The 17344-nt window shown below is 36.1% G+C and overlaps 1 protein-coding gene across 18 annotated transcripts in view; it reads right to left on the bottom strand.

The window, feature by feature from the left end:
* Positions 1 to 17344, bottom strand: part of hts (adducin 1-like protein hts) — a 233651-nt gene that overhangs the window by 76153 nt on the left and 140154 nt on the right. For 16 of the 18 annotated variants that reach the window (XM_081763624.1, XM_081763630.1, XM_081763636.1 and 13 more), the window contains exons 11-13: positions 7537 to 7663; positions 3333 to 3359; positions 1816 to 1926 (exon numbers count right to left, since the gene is read on the bottom strand). In XM_081763624.1, coding sequence (XP_081619750.1) covers positions 1816 to 1926; positions 3333 to 3359; positions 7537 to 7663 — 265 coding nt within the window. The remainder of the gene's footprint in view (positions 1 to 1815; positions 1927 to 3332; positions 3360 to 7536; positions 7664 to 17344) is intronic. The other 2 variants (XM_081763607.1, XM_081763652.1) reach the window with 1 other exon arrangement.

Genomic DNA, 17344 nt, shown 5'->3' on the forward strand with positions numbered 1-17344 from the left:
AAAAAAAAAAAAAATACTGAAGTTATTTAAGAATCAACCTAAGATTTAGTAATAGCAGGGGTGTGCAACTTGGAACAGTGGGCAGGCCAATCACAGAGCACTAAATGGCGTCGCGGGCCTCACTGTAGGTATATCATTTTTACGACAATTGAATAGTATAGTATTAAATGATTAAACATGTTCATCGTAATTTACATCACAATAACACAAAACAACTGTTATACTGGTAACCAAAATACTGTATTTACTCACTAAAGAGGAGCAGAATAATTTATTTAAAACTTTGTCGGTACATCTAGCAATCCTTATACAGAGGGAAATTTCCCCTAAGTATCTGCGCTTGCCAAGTGCTTGCCTTTAGAGCGTTACCACGTTTCGCAGTGTGATCGATGGAAAATTTCCAGTTCACTCTTAACAGGTTTTGTAAAAAAGAAAAATTATAATAATTATTGTTTTCAATAATTGACCAACAGGCCGGAAGACAGGGTTAGGCGGGCCGCATATGGCCCGCGGACCGGCTGTTGCACACGGCTGAGTAATAGTAAACGTTTTCCTATTTGGTCGCTTTGAAGTCTAGTTGCTCATTCTATATTTATTGCATATCTGTATGTGTGAGAACAATCCATTTGGAAAATCTTAAATGAACTAATCTGTAATGTCGCAGAGCTGAACGGGTCCAGACAGACCACTTAAACAGTTTTTATATATATGTATGATTATGATAGGCAGAGTTTTCAAGATGTAACTTTTTCCGCTCTACTAGTACAGCCTTTGTATAATAGGCTTTTGAATTACTAGGAATATACGCAAAGCTGAAACACTTGCGATTATTTTTGCATCAACCGTTAGTGATCAGTGGAAGTAAATAAAAATGACCCCAGTTCCTTTTTTTTTTCTTCTTCTTTCTTTCTTTTCCCAAGAACTATTCGATCGATCCCTATGAAATTAACACGTAATCCTATTGACTTTGTCATCTCCATAGTTGTTCGAATAGCCTAGTAAAATTCTGAAATAGGAAGTAGTATAACAACCTCTTCGAGGATGTTACTTCTTTACTTTTCTCCATTACCTGCTACCGTTACGTAATCTGAATACATATGTTACCATTTTAAAATACATAATTTCTGCGAGTTAGGATCACTGAAATCTTTATAACATTGATATTTCGTTAGCCTTATAGTATTACTACATTACCAAACTGCTGTTTAATTGATTACGTACATTTGAAGATAATTTTATTTGGATTTATCTCAATTTTATCGTTGACTGGATTCATAATTCTCCAAGTTTTATTAAACAACAACATTATTCCGTGCCATCAGCAGCTACATCTTTGAAAAATGTCACACCTTCCAGACTAACAAATCAATTTCTCACATTTTCTAAACTGCTCTATAGTTGGAGAGTACTTCTTACAAATACGTAATAAAAAGTATGTAATCAAATGTAGTTATTTTTTGCTTTCAAAATATGCTGAAAGTGTGGCAAATAAGAAGAAAAAAATATAAAATCTCTCGGTAAAGTTCTGCAAAATAAAGAGTCCAATGGCAGATGCGAGTGAATGATGAATGAATGGCAGGGTGGAAAAAGGCAGAAGAAAACGATTTTTAGAGAAAACCCATTGACAAGATGTCCATCATCACAAACTTGCAGTCTGGAATCGAATCGCCTACTCTTTGCGACTACTACTCAACGACAGCACTCTTGAGGGGGAGGGGGGGGGGAGAACCTGACGAGAAAGTAGTGGACATGAAGTCAAATATCATTGTCTGTAATAATTTCTCAAGTGACGTAGATGAATTGAAAGACACTTACCTGTTGCTGCAACCTCTTGAACTCCTTTGGGTCAGTGTTCTTAGGTACAAACTGCAAGGCATTTTCTATCTTCACTGGAGTACTGTGCGTTGGCGAGCCTTCAGCTACCCACTGTGAACAACAAAACCAGATGTTAAGGGATTCAGTAATTTAAGATTATGATTAGTAAACCAATTTGTCTGTGTGCCTGTTTTCACCTGGAAAAGTCAAAAATTTTACTAGTTCTTTCTTGTGGATTTAAATTAATTATTCACGACATATTTTCAAACCCCTCTCTATCTGGTTTTGTTGTTCACAATGCTAGTCAGAAGCTAGAGAAATCGTTAACTGTGAAAGTGAAATAAAAATAGACCTTAACAGGAGAAAACAGGCACAAATAACCTACCTAAAATTTACTTATATATATATATAAATGAATTGTGAGGAGGAATTGAACGCTTCCATGCATTAGAATCTTTGTAAATAGCTACTTCAAAGTTTGATTCTTTTCTTTCTATTCTCGAGAGAGTCGAGTATTTTCTTATAATGAATTTCTAATGCATAGATCGAGAAATACCGAGGCTTCCCACCAGCTTCATGCATTGAGGATTAGTAGTACGATTGGAGGAACATGCTGTCATTATACTAATAAAAATTATAAATCAACAAAAGTAAGACTTAATTATGAGATTCCAAAAGAAATATAAATATCTTACTTTTGGCAAAAATCAGACACAAAAAACCTATCTTACTGCTCTTACAAAACTTGTTTCACTTGTGTGAAATACTTAAAACAAGGTACACTTTCTGCATGTGGCAATGCTGAAGAATGATAGTTAAAATAACAAAAAAAAAAATTTTATTATATATATATATATATATAAATTACTTTTCCGTATCACACTACTATTTTAACGACGAAGCTTCAATGAATAAAATCTTATCACTTAAGTATACGGTTCATTTCGCTCACCATGTTCCCCACTAAATTAAATTTGAAGTTTAATTATCCATCAGAGTGCTGGATTTAATACTAAAAGCTAGGCAGTTATAAATTGATACATGTAAAAACTGATACTAAAATTAATTCAATGACTCATAGGAAATTAATATTACGTATCTTTCAGGAATTTTAATTAATTACTTTTACTTTTGGGGAATAAATAAACTTTTCCAGTAATCTAACCTGAAAAAACCTAATAAACAAAGAGTGAATTTTTCTAAAAATATGTAAAGACATTATGATAATTATATTAGATGACGCCAGAAGTAATCCACGAAGACTTCAAAACTCTTCAAATATTTGTAAGTCCAACGATTTCGCTTGTCAATATAAAAGAAGTCTTAAGAACTGAAATACCTTCCTTCCATTACATGCATAACTCCAACCAACCAATTTTCCTGCCTACATGCACTATTTATAAACTGCTAGCATGCAGAAGTCCCAACCAGTAATAAAACAAGAAATAAAAAAAATATACAGACAGGGAACTGAAAAAACGTGGTGAAAGAAGCGGCTTCAGATGAAATCCAATTACCTCCTCAGCATTATTTGCATCCACCCACTAAAAAAATCAAACAAGAAAAACACTCCTTAACAAAAGTGAACAATCCAGAAACAGGGAGAAATAATATATTTTCTGAAGTCACTTGTGCATAAATCCTATCAACTTATGTGAAGTAATGTGTTAATAGTTTAAAAAAACACGCAATTACATTCTGTCAGTTAAGAGTTACAGCAGTAGCAGTAATATTGGTATGGGTACTGTTACCAAATCAGTTTCCATAGACACTATAAGAGGGTCGCTCAATAAGTCCACATATTTAAAGCGTATCTTTATATAATATTCTTCAAAGAGTATATTAATGGTTTTAAAATTAATTACATGTAAACAATGTTACTTTTTAAAATATCAGGTTTTTTTTCCTATGAAATACATATATATTATAGTTTTAACGTCGTGTTTAATTACATTCATCACTGACCATTTCACACTTTTCCAGCAAACATTATCGAACTATTAACATCCTCTAATTTTTTGTACCGCAATAGAATGCAACTGCTTGTAGCTACTGATATATTTGGGGGTCGGAAAGTCATAAGGCAATACAGATATAGAGCTCCGTCGTGAATATATGGTTAGACTACGTGTCTTCGGCACGGAAGGTCCGGATTTCGATTCCATATTAAAGTGACGGACTCCAATCCAACCAAGCCAATGAAAATAAGAACCTCTTGTTTTAGTCTTTCTTTTTGGTGTAAAGGTAAGTTATTCCTTGAAGTAATCTTTTTGTAACCTAAAACCACAAATCTCATTCTATCTCAAATTCATCCATTACGTGAACGCCATCGGAAATTGAAAATTTCGTATTCAAGACGCAAAACAGCTTACAAGTACAAAAATTAACAACTACTGTCCCTTAAATAGCTGCACAGAAGTCTATTCTTAATAAGTAGATTTATACATGCGTGTGTGTTCTCAAATGTAACAGCAGACAAACCACTTCTATAGATTCTTTTGATAGAAGTAATTAAGCACGACATTCAAATTCAAAAACTGATTTGAAACTTTTTTGAAAAACTAATTTTTATCGTTTTTGTGAAAGAGAACAATAAAGTTATCGATTCGGATAAATTTCCACTATTAATTTAAGGCGAATATTTTTCTGAATTATGCAATAATATTTACGTATTCGATTTTAGATCTAGAGACTGAAACGAACTTGTGTGTTCAAATTTTTTTCCTCAATGTAATTATTGAACAACCCTTCTAGCATTAAAAATTGTTATCACGTCACAATGCACAAATTTATGTGCACTTGGTAACAGTCACTATGTATGACATACACCACGCGAACGCAGACAAATGATCTTTACAAAAAGCTTTATTTGGAACACCAAAACTACATACAAATCAGCACAAACAATATAAGGTTAATACAGTCAAATATATAAACTCTTTAAAGCACATTTCTTTGCAATAAGCTTCGATTTTACACCGTTCTATTGAATCTAAAAATAAAAAGCAGGGTAAAACCGCCTAATCACCAGTAACATTAAATGCAAAAGGAATGTTATATATATGTATATAATTCGTTATTTAAAAATATTTTCAGTACACAAACTACAAATCGAAGCTGCGCATCAATACGCATGCGATCAGTTGAATAATGTAAGCTACATATTTGTAATAGCACCTGTTTGCACACACACTTGCAAACAACTACAAAAGTATCCACATTACACTGATAACTAGTTTTCTTGTAACATATAAATTTAAAATAGTTGCAGCTACTTAAATATAAACGATAATTTCAATAGAAGGATCAACCTCGGAAATCACGATGACTGCATCCTTACCAACAGTGACTGTCATCGTTAGTTTCTAAACGTTCGATAATGCACCGACAGTTTGTGATTTCAGACATGTTCTTACTTTGTGGATGACACAGAAGTTACTGTAATATTCTGATGGAGATTTCTACAATGTTGGGATAAGTTACATGGCAATATAAAGAAAACGAAGTTATAACTGCCAAATGACCATTATTGCTTTCTGAAGTTGTCTATAGTTCCAGAAAAATACATTTATATTATACCGCTGTTCATGTTAACACAGTGCTTATCAAATGGCAAATTAATCTCCCTCTTAATACTGAGGGAACATTATTTGGGTGATTAACTGTATGTTATAAGGTGCGAAATATAGGCTGCAATGTCACATTTTCTGCTGATACAATGAACATACTCTTCGATAAATTCTGTGAAACTCATTTGGATCCTCGTGTCACTTATTTGCACCAAATTAACGTTTAGAAAGTTTTAACAACAATCAGTCTATAAGGTAACGATGCAGCTATGACAGTCAATATTTATCTTCTTTTCTAGACAGTTCTAAAAATATTTTAAACATGACTACCATATTTACTCACGTTTACGAAAAAACAAATCATAATACAATAAAACCACAGAATAAATCACCCTATGCCCACTGCAATATACACAAATATAATATAGGAACAAAATTATAAAGCCCTACTTCTAAATACCGAGCACATGGCAATGTTTTGCAACCAAGAGTATTAATATCGCATACAGAATTTTACTCTCTGAGTTAATATTAAATACGTATGCAATATTGTAAAATAAGGTTATAATTTACAGCCTACGTTCAAAATTTATATTTTCTGAAGCTTCTCATTATTTGGAAGTAACACTTCAATTTACTTTAATATATATATAATATCTGAAAGTAATTCAATGTTGTTCACTAAAAATATGTCACTTCAAGTGTATATTTAATATTTCCTGCCAAGGTAATCTGCAAGCAGATACGAAGTTTACTATAAACATTACACATCAAATACCCTTTTGCGATATATCTTTAACGAATATAATACTTTTATAAACTACCTTTCGAGCAGCCATCAATAAAAGCAAAATACACTTTCTTTTAATATGACGATAATTACATTACTACACTCGTAGTCTTTTTTCTATCGTTTTAGTACATCATAATTTTAAAAATCATCCGCAATGGGTAATTCCTACGGACAGTACAGTTAAAACTCATAAAAAACCCTCTTGTATATATTCAGATTGAACTGAAAGAATTGAAAATTTATTTCTCAAAAACTTAAATGTTATATGTTTCAAATCTACTGTCAAGTACTCAACATACTAATTTGGCATGTGTCCAAGAACCACGCAGCTAACCACAATTAATTGCTAATATTTTTATGTAAACGGAGTTAGGCTTTATTGTTGTCTTTTTCTTAAGAGTCTCAGGACACATTAAGTTATATAGATGGGAAGCAGTTAACATCCATCATGAATACGAAATATCTGTGTATACCCTAGTTTAAAAGCGGAAGATTTGAATTAGATTTTGTTTTGTTTCCAATTCACAGAATGAATCTTGCCTAATAGTTAATACAAGCAATAAAGGATTTCTGAACATATACATGGAAAAGAAAATATAATAAAGTATGATCGTACAAAAATTCGCACTCATTTATTATTAAGTTTATTACTTTTCTTTTTTCAGAATATGTCTTTAATACGAATGTATTTGACACAAAGCGTTATCTTGTCTGAATTATCTTCCATAGTTACAAAAGAAGAAAAAATTGTTTTATGAATTTGTACTGTTACTGTCGTGTCCCTACAGATTTATATTATAAATAAAACGATTTTTAACTGGTACCGACCAGTTAAGCTATATCAAGGTCTAGAATTTATAAAACTAAGTGATTATTCCCTAATGAAATTTCCGAAAGTGATCGATCACGAACTAGTATAATATACATCAACAGCCACCAAGCGCACGCATCCAGCTGCTTTTAGTTTCTGCACTACATTGCACTTTGCACCAAAATCCCTCCCATTTCAATATATTGACTAGTATAAGCATTGATACTTCTTGTAAATTTCTGTGGTACTATCTTTATTGCAAAAAACGTTACACCACTATATCAAGAACCGCCCAAGTTCCATGCTAGTATGTTTCCCGTAATAATACAAATAGATAGATAATGGCAAGACCAAGTAAAAACCATGTGCACATGAATCCCCCTTATGTAAACCTTGTTTGTACATAGTAAATGCATGGACTCAATCTACATGTGCGCTTTCTTGAAAGAAATGCTTATCTGTGAAAGCTACCAGAAACGTAAATATCATATGATTAATTCGCTACATATCTAGTTTGTTTCTTTATTCTCAAATTTGATGACTTCTACCTTTGTGATCTTCTTGGGATCAGGTGTACCAGTTTCCAAAATCTCCACTTTCTGATACACATTCGGTGAATTCAACCACCTAGTCCTGTCGTGGGCCTTTCTGCCATCAACATACTTTTTCCATTGTCTGAAAATAAAAATTCAATCATTTAATTGACATCAGTTACGGGGTCAACGCATAAGCGCCGAGTACATGGGTGGTTCCGGGGCTCAAGCATTCATTGGAGATTTTTAATGTGCTCAGCACCCACTGGAATTTTATTGTAATTATTTTGAAAGTTACATTTTCGTGTCGTAAAATAAAATCATGTCATCTGCAAGGAGCTTTATCAATAAATGTAATTTATTTATCACATAAAACAAACTAAAACTGTGATAACAATCCACCGAACAAGTTCTTTTTCAACTCTGTACATTATGGTTTGTTACATACAATCTTCAACAATGAGTTTTGCGTTTTAACTATTTTCATACTTACTGCCAACTTGCGAATGCTTTATTTCAAAGATTGCACTTTTAAGTTTCGAACAGAACAAACTTCGTTCACTTTTGAAATGACTTTTGTCGTCTGTCGTATACAATTATTTTAGTGAAATGTTTTAACTCAAAGAAAAAGTACACCGAAAAAGGAAAACTCTGATGAACCGTTAAAAGGAAGCCATAGTAATCGTGAAGCGGTGGTTAAAGAACCTAAACAATCTGAAGACTCATCAGGTAAAATAATTCAGCAGAAAGGTAGGAGTTTTTACGAGTCCTGGGAAGTATCGTACCCGTAGAATATAAAGAGAAGCTGGGTAATCTTTGTAAGCTTACATGTTCTGTTTGCAAGAAGGGTTTAAGAACTAATCCAAAATTCATGACTTCTGTTTCGAACAGGACAAGACAAGAAAGGGAAAAAAAAGATACTTTTTTTTTTTTTTTTTTTTTTTTTGTATAAAGCTGTGGAGTGCAAGAATAGTTTATTGCATAGATATCATGTGTCATGGCATATTCCTTTGTCGAAAAAGGTGTTCCATCGAACTGTAAAATGAAGGAAATACAGACTGTAAGACTGGCCTTAAGAACAATCATATCTCCTCTCAGCAAGGTCTGGCAATTAGAAGACACAAAGATAAAAGCTCGAATTTAATCCAGTTGCTTGTCTTAAGAGCAAATGCCAATTGAATTGAAATCTTGTCTCAACGTACACAATATAGATGGCTGTTCCATCATATATTTAATAAGTTAATTAGCATCATGTACGTTTAGTGTTATTACAGCAAATAAGAGAAGCTGTGTGGTATTTATTATTGAGACACGTGGCATTTCAAATACCGTACAGGTTTCTGTGTGTATTCATAGTGTGGACAACTCTTTACAGATAAGTACGAAACAGAATCAACGACTAGCAAAGCTTTATAATCTCTACTCCAGGATACTCTCACAAGGTTTAATCTTACATTGACTCAATGTCGTGGCCATTGTTACGATGGCGCTGCAAACTTAAGTGGTCGTAAGAATGGCTTGCTGAGAAAGATCATTGAGCCCCCCAAAGCAGAACGCTTTTCAACTTCTGCGACGACTTCTGAAAAATCGAAAAAACTTTCTGCAAGCATCTTAGTAATGGCATAGTAAAATAAAATTTTCAAGCACATAAAAGCAAAAAAGGTTTTACAATTCTACTGTTCTATTTTTATTTATTTAAATTTTATTTTACTTATAGCATTTTTTTTATAGAGAAATATACAGGGAGTTTATAGGGCTGTATAACTGAATAAGTGACCAATTAAGAAATCCTCATATATATATCCACTCAAAAATAATTACAGGTACTTACTCGGTTTTTTTTTTTTTTTTTTTTTTTTCATCTTAAAATATGGCGATGGATCATTTAAGTTTCCTTGAATCCTTCTTACAATTTTGAATGTCACCTCTTTAGACATTAATTTGTCTCCAAACATAGGCTTGAAATGGTAGTTGTACTGACTACCATATTTTTGACACAATGCCATTTTGAAAAGTTTCCTATTTCTTTTGTAACCCGTAGGTGGTCCTGGCTGTAAGCCAACATATCAATTGTAACAATCTCTTCAAATAAAAAAATCACCGGCTGCAGAGCGATCAGTCAAATAATGCTAATTAGAGAACCTCAGCTTTCACAACCTGGTCCTGAGGTAGATATTTTCTAAGTAACACAATCATGTTATAACCACGATGGCAGCACTACCAACCAATGCACAATGGCTCAAGCAAGCATCCCACCACTTGACAGCTGTTTGCTAGAGTTTCAACTTGGTTGCATGCATTGTAGCACTGGAGACTGTAAGGCTTATATTAGCGATTGTACGTATCGCTTACTCTTCCCCGCGTCTCAAGTTTATCGGTACAATATGACTATCAAACGTTGAATTGTCCTGAATCGTGTTTTATTTACAGAGAAGAAAATCTTTCTGCAACCGTAATTTTTATTTACAGAGTAGTAGACAATCTTTCTGAGACAGTAATTTTTGTCTGGAGTTAGTCAATCTTTCTGAAGCCCACATTTTCTTTCTGCGGCATTGTCGCACCGTCGCACAGTGCAAAATTTCAGTAATCTAGCGGAACTAATCAAATTTCGGAATGTCGGAGAAAATACAACTGCGCGATTTCGGTAGGGAAATGTACAGTCGTAATGACCCTGGGACTGTTTTTGAATATTTGTACCCCAAGTAGTGGCCAAATGGGCTTAAAAGTGACATGTTCCACGTTTCATAATGAAGTATCACCGGCGCTCGTCTAATGACCCAAAGTTTATTTGATTCGTACACAGAATGCGGGATATGCACTAATAATTCCATAACTGCACTGAAACGTCTATATATTGGGGTAACACATTGTGCATATCAATTGCAATTTGTTGTGTTGTAATTACGATTTGACAAGCTTTGACATTAGTGTCTTGAAAAACAATGTGTCTGTAACATATGTACATTTCAATTAAGGTTTTAGTTTATTGTTTAATGTTATTTCAAGTTGCCACATGATTCACAGTCGAGCTAGATATCTTACTTGTTTGAATCAGGAAAAAAAAAAAAAGTGAGCAAATTTGTGCACCTGCAATTTAGTGGCGGATTTAGAAAAATAGTATGTCATTTTCTGTAGATGCAGGAAAATTTGGTGATTATACTAAGGACACTAACATTATTCTTGGTATTTAATGGCCGTGAATGTACATAAAGTGCTGTTTTATGGTAAAGATATAATATCAGCTAGTATACTGCCAATAGGACAATATTCGGAAGAAGCTCTAGAGGCAAGGAACAAAGATTGTCGGAAATATCGTGAACTTTTCTCGAGGAAAACTTCTAGATTTGACGCTAATACGGACTTAATGCATTGACTACTATTTACTTCAGATCCACTTGTCCACAGTTTCCGGATATCTCCAAAGACTAAAAGGTTTCAACTCATGTCTGACGTTCTGTGTTTGTTGAGAGAACCGCTTTACAACCTCCCTAACGATGATAATGGAAATTTCCAGCCCTTCGATCACTCAGATACTACTGATTCTGAATAACTGTTACATATGTGCCATGTTGTACAAGAACTTTACGTAATAATGTATTTCATTATTTTTCTCATCTGTAAAGATAATACTTTTGTGTTTCAAATGTACATCAATCACTTTTATCCTACTATTGTATCCAGGGTACAACAAACATGTAGTGTTCCCTATTCATACTATTATATTCCCAAAATCATCAAACGATGAAAAGTTTAAAATTATTAAACATTCATATACTTCGTGATTTCTCCTTGAAAATCCTATTTAAGATCAAGATTAACAATACGATACAACCACGAAAAACAACACGTCCTACGCAAACGGATTTTTCAGTGGCATCAAAATATAAAAACCTTCAAAGTGATAATATCAAGCTTATTCAAGGTGATGGTGTCAAAACATATAAGTTAAAATCTTTCAAGGTGTCTATTTTAAATTGAAAAAACATATTTTCCAGAATAAACAGTGCCTTGCTAAAACTAAAACAGTTTTTAGTGATACTATAAAACCAGGCATTTTTAAAAATTATCATCTTTCGACCTACACCTGCTAAGAGTGTGGTATGGTACATTTATTCTGCGTCCAGAGGAACCACCCAGGACTGACAGCGGTGATGGAAGGCCTGTGTTTGTGAGTATGAGCTTTGCGCTGATGAACTATTGCATGACATAAATGTCGTGAAGGGAGGACTACAAGACATTATAAACACACGAGAGTATCAGGGATTTCTCCTTGATAGACCCCTACCAGTGTACTACTTATATTTCACATCATGATTTTGTAAATATTGTTTGTACCTATATCGTTTGCATTTATGGTGACGGTTTTAATAAATACCACAAATATATGACACTTGTCATTTTATTAGAATTCTGATTACTAAACGTGACAATTGATTGTTGCTACATTCAGTACCATTATTAGCATCACATAATTAGTAACATATTAAGCAACATTATTAAACATATTATGGCTCCCCCAGAGGAATCTCTCTCGTGTGGTTCTTAGTGTTTGTGTTCCTCTTTTCACACATATAAGGCACTTTTTTGCTTTGTTAACTCCATTGTGGTCATTTCATTTCTCACATTCTCTTGTCATGCCCACGACTCGCAGTCAGGCTTCTTTCATTCCCTTAAACACACCTCAAGTTCAAAATTCCAACAATATGGCAGGCATTTCTTCCATCATTCCCGATATATACAGTGCGTCCAAGGAACAAAGCGCGGATTTATTTTTACAAAATTTTTTGAAGATCGCACTGGTCAATAACTGGGATGACTCAAAATGCATAAAGATTTTCGAAAAGTCCCTTTCCGGACCCGCTCAACATTGGTTCTCCACCCAAAATCTCTCTACCCTTCCCTGGTCAACCGTCCAACAAAAATTCCTAAAACAATTTGGCGACGAGCAGGTTCCACGATCTCGCATTCATCGGTATAGGGCTCGAGTTCAACTCCCTAATGAACCACGTTCTCATTACGTTTTCGCAAAGAAATTTCTGGCAGATCAGGCATACACGCAATTAGATTTTCAGGAGTTTCTTTTAGAATGCGTGTCGAGTATGACACCCGAGAACATACGTTGGTTTGGCACTCGCACCATATCTGACTATCCCACATTTATTGATGAGGTTACAACCTTAGAACGCACTCAGCTCATGGCCCAAAAGCGAGAAACGGACTCTTCCTTTTCACGCCAAACTTCAGATGTCCCAACTTCTAGCGCCATTCAAGAACTGACTCATCAAGTCTCACAGTTACAGCTTCACCTCAACACCCTTTCAAATTCTCAACCTACCTCTGTTCATTTTGCTCCTACCCGTTCTCGTTCTCCTAGTCCACACAATCACAACACCCTCTCTCCTAACCATAAATCCCTTCCCTTTCCACAGTCCCTCTCATCACATCCGCCGTCCTCCTGTCTCCAACATTCTCATTCCACCAATCCAACCTCTTCTTCTTCTAACTCGTGTACTCATTGCTCCACACACCCATCTCATTGTTGTCAATGTACCGCCTCCTCTCATTGTCAAACTGTCCCTCAGTCTCCCCCAACTCGTAACACTCCACGAAATGATTACAATAACGGCTCTCGTAAAGGCAAGAACAATAAGCGTTTTAATACTAAGCATTCTTCCCAACCGCAAAACGTCTATACTACACAACAGCCAACCATACCCATCCCACCATATCCATTCTATCATCCCTTTTTTCAATATCCTACCCCTACCCACCTACCCTCCCTCCCCTCCCTTTCCCCTGTCTCCACAAACTCTCGTACCAATAAACCAAAAAACGCCCAAAATTAGCGCGAGAGCGTACCAGTCTCCTCGCGCTTAATTCTTCCTCATCCCCTTCTTCCCCTCCCTCTTCCTCAGATTACCTCCAATTACCGTTGCATTTCAAAGGCAAATTACCTTACGTAAAAGCCCGTTGCATGACCAAGGATGTTTTCTTTTGCCTTGACTCTGGTGCTGAAGTCAGCCTCTTTCCAGCCGACCAACTCGACCCTTCGGTTCGTACTTTTAAGCTTCACACGGTTCTAAATGGTCTTTCATCATCTCCGGTACATCTCTCCCGTGCTACCATCCTCAACTTGAATTTTAATGGTCATCAATACTCTGTACTTTTTCGTTTGGTTCCTTTCAAAAACTTTCCTGCTATCCTTTCCAGTAAATTTCTTCAAGACCATCAAGCAACCCTTGATTTTGACAAAGGCATCCTATTATTACGTCATCTAGGTCGCATGCCTCCAGCCGATAATGCAATACACAGCGTAAATACAAACACATTTCACTTTTTCAAAAAACATCCCACTCCTCACATTGTTTTTCAAGCACGTAGGAGACTTGTCATACCACCCCGTTCAGCTAAAACAGTTCCTCTCAAGGTTAACGGTCACTTTCCAAATACATCCTTCCGGCTACATACTCCTATCTTACGAAACTTAAGTAACTGCTATATGACGCATGCTGTTGTCTCCATAGATAACCTTGTTTTGCCACTTGCAAACGTCTCGTCTCGTCCCCAGATTATAAAGGCCAATGCTCCCATTGTTATTGGTTCCATATTTTCACCACCGGAACAAAACACTAACGCTTACACCATCAGACAGGTTCATTTTCCCACGGACGAGGACGCTTCACGACACAAAGCACAACGCCTTAAGGAAATCGGTCATCTCATTGACATTAACAAATTTCACTTTTCTCCTGACATGAACGAACATCAAACTGCTCAAATGAAGGCGCTACTTTCTGAATATGCTTTTCTTTTTCAATGGCACGACAATGATTTTACAAAAATACCCACATTTTCGGCCACGTTAGACTTAGAATCGGACGTTCCCTTTCAGTCCCCCCAATTCGTCATTCCACATAGACTTAGACCGCGAGCAAGAGAACTCGTCCTGCGCCTCATTAATCAAGGAGTGTTTGAACAATCAGATTCTCAGTATAGAAATAACATATTTGTTTTAAAACCAAATTCCAAAACTGAGCTAAGGGCCGTTTTTGATCTCAGGGGCCTTAACTCCCGTTCAAGAACAATAGCCTCTCCTTTAGAAGATATACAGGACGTTCTAGAGTCTCTTTCTGACTCAGTTTGGTTCAACTCCTTTGATTTACACTCCAGTTTCTAACAATTAGACTTAGATCCCAAGGACAGACCGGCCACTGCGTTCTCCATTAAGGGTCTTTCTCTCCCCTTCAATCATCTTCAATTGACATCTGTTCCTCAGGGTTTCAAAAATGCCTCCATTTTACTTCAACAAGCTCTTCAAACCATTTATAGGGACATCTTCCCCAACAATATTACATCATTCGTTGACGACATGTATGTCCACGCAGATTCGTTCGATCAGATGATGATTGTGCTTCGTGCCTTCTTTCAGCAAGCCGCCAAACATTCTCTGCTCTTTAACATTAAAAAATCAGTTTTCGGATTAAAAAGAATTAAATGTTTAGGCCATATTATTGACAATCACACTCTACAACCTGACCCTGATAAGATTTCAGCTTTAGCTCAGGCACCCAGACCGGCCACTCTCAAAAGCCTCAAAAGCTGGTTAGCCAGTGCAAATTTTTTCCGACGTTTTTTCAAAAATTTTTCCATCATTCTTGCACCCCTTTATCAGGCTCTGTCAAACAATCCTAAAAAGCTCATCTGGACTCCTGAGCGCGTTCAAGCGTTTGAAACAATGCAGAAACTTCTAACCTCACCCCCCGTACTTGCTCTATATTCCATCCGCAATACACACCACATTCTCATGACAGACGCCGCCTCAGTAGGCGTCGGGGCGGCGTTATTACAGAAAGATCTCACTACTAACGTTGTACAACCTGTTTGCTATGTCTCTTCCAGACATCCCAAAACCGTTTCCCCCCTTCCAATCTTCCATCAAGAATTATATGCAGTGTACTTTTCTCTCCGGAAATTAGAAAAATATTTGTTAGGCCACCATTTCACCCTAGTTACTGACAATATTTCTCTTCTTGCTGTTCGGAAAACAATTGTTCCATCCCCAAAAATTTTGAGATGGTTAAATTACATTAATACATTTGACTTTACAATCAAACATGCAAAAAGCCATCAGAACCCCATAGCTGATTATCTTAGTAGGCATCCTGCTCCTCTTACGCAAGACACGATAGACATGGACAATGAGGTTGTGCCTGATTCTGTACTTTTAACTATCGATAACAACTTAGACCTATCTCGCCTACAGGGTGAAGATAAATTCTTCTCCAAAATTATCGAGACTCTCAACAAACGAGACGAGACAGATCCTTCATTCCAACGTCTCAACAAACAATACGTTATTCAGAAAGGCATACTTTACAAAAAACTGTACCGAGTACCTAACTCTCGATTACTGCTCTGCGTACCCGATAGTCTTAAACCAGCTTTATTCGATGAGTATCATGACTCAATGACTCACATAGGTTTTACCAAGATGTATTGGATGTTGCGATACAAGTATTTCTTTCCGCGCCTAAAATCATGGCTAGCTCAGAAACTTAAATCATGTAAAGGCTGCGCCATCTTTAAACGCAATTACATGCCTAATAACCCCACAATTCAGCGTTTTCCTCAGTCAGGCCTATTTGAAACATTTTCTTTGGACCTAGCAGGCAAACTAATACCCAGCGATCCCGAAGGTTTTCAATACTTTTATGCAGCTACGGATCACTGTACTGGATTCACCATTACTCATCCCATTACAACTCCAAACAGCGACAACTTCATCAATTTCATCACAAACCATATCATTCTTCCATATAATACTCCTCGCACAATCTACTTAGATCTTCAGAGTTCACACCGGTCTACAGTATCGTTAAACTTCCTCAAGTCTCTTAACATAACAGTTAAGTACGGCCTACCCTATCAACATCGTTCTCTAGGCACAGTCGAACAAAGATTAGGCTCCTTGCAAACGAGTCTCAAATTTCTGTGCCAAGACAACCAGAAATTTTGGCCTCGCTTCCTTGCGCATGCCACTGCGGCTCTGAATAAATCACCCTTAACTTCCATTGGTCTATCTCCTCATTTTCTCCTCTATGGCGTTCATCCCACTTTACCATTAGACAATTTGCTACATGTTCAACAAGAAACTTTGAATACTAATGATCGCCTACTTGCACTCAAAGAAATGAGGGACCTCGTTGAATTTCGAAAACACCAAGTTTTCACTGATCTGAAGAAGCGCATTGAGAAGGTCAAAAATCCAACACAGTTCTTCCCTGACAGTTTAGTTATGGTCTTAGATACCTCAACAAAACCTAACACTTGTAAGCCATTATCCCGTCTTTATAAGGGACCCTACAAAGTGATTTCGAATGTCTCGGCTGATGAGTATCTTCTAGATATTGATGGGAAGCCAACGGTCATTGCTAAGACCCGTTTGAAACTGTACATCCCACCTACAAACCCAGACCCCGAATTTGAGTATAAGTACAAGCGCTTCCTCAGTACCTCTAAATAGGATCCGACCACACATTACTTCAAAACCCAACTACCAATTACATTTCACGTTATGTTTTGATTATCTAATTTAACGTTCCTAATGAAACATGATCCCTTTCTGTAGTACCACACGGGCAAAACTTCCGACTTTGTCTCTCGTTATGCCATAATTACAGATACAGGTAGGCAACACACATTACAGGCAATATTTCTCCCGTGCGGAATTTTTTTCTTCCGGTAGTTCATTATTATTGCATATGCTTCGTCTCCTGTTTTTAGGCAACCCGCTGTACATGTACTATTTCTCCCGTGCAACGAC

The sequence above is a fragment of the Thermobia domestica genome, chromosome 1 (genome assembly GCF_964235325.1).
Source record: "Thermobia domestica chromosome 1, izTheDome1.hap1.1, whole genome shotgun sequence".
Taxonomy (NCBI): domain Eukaryota; kingdom Metazoa; phylum Arthropoda; class Insecta; order Zygentoma; family Lepismatidae; genus Thermobia; species Thermobia domestica.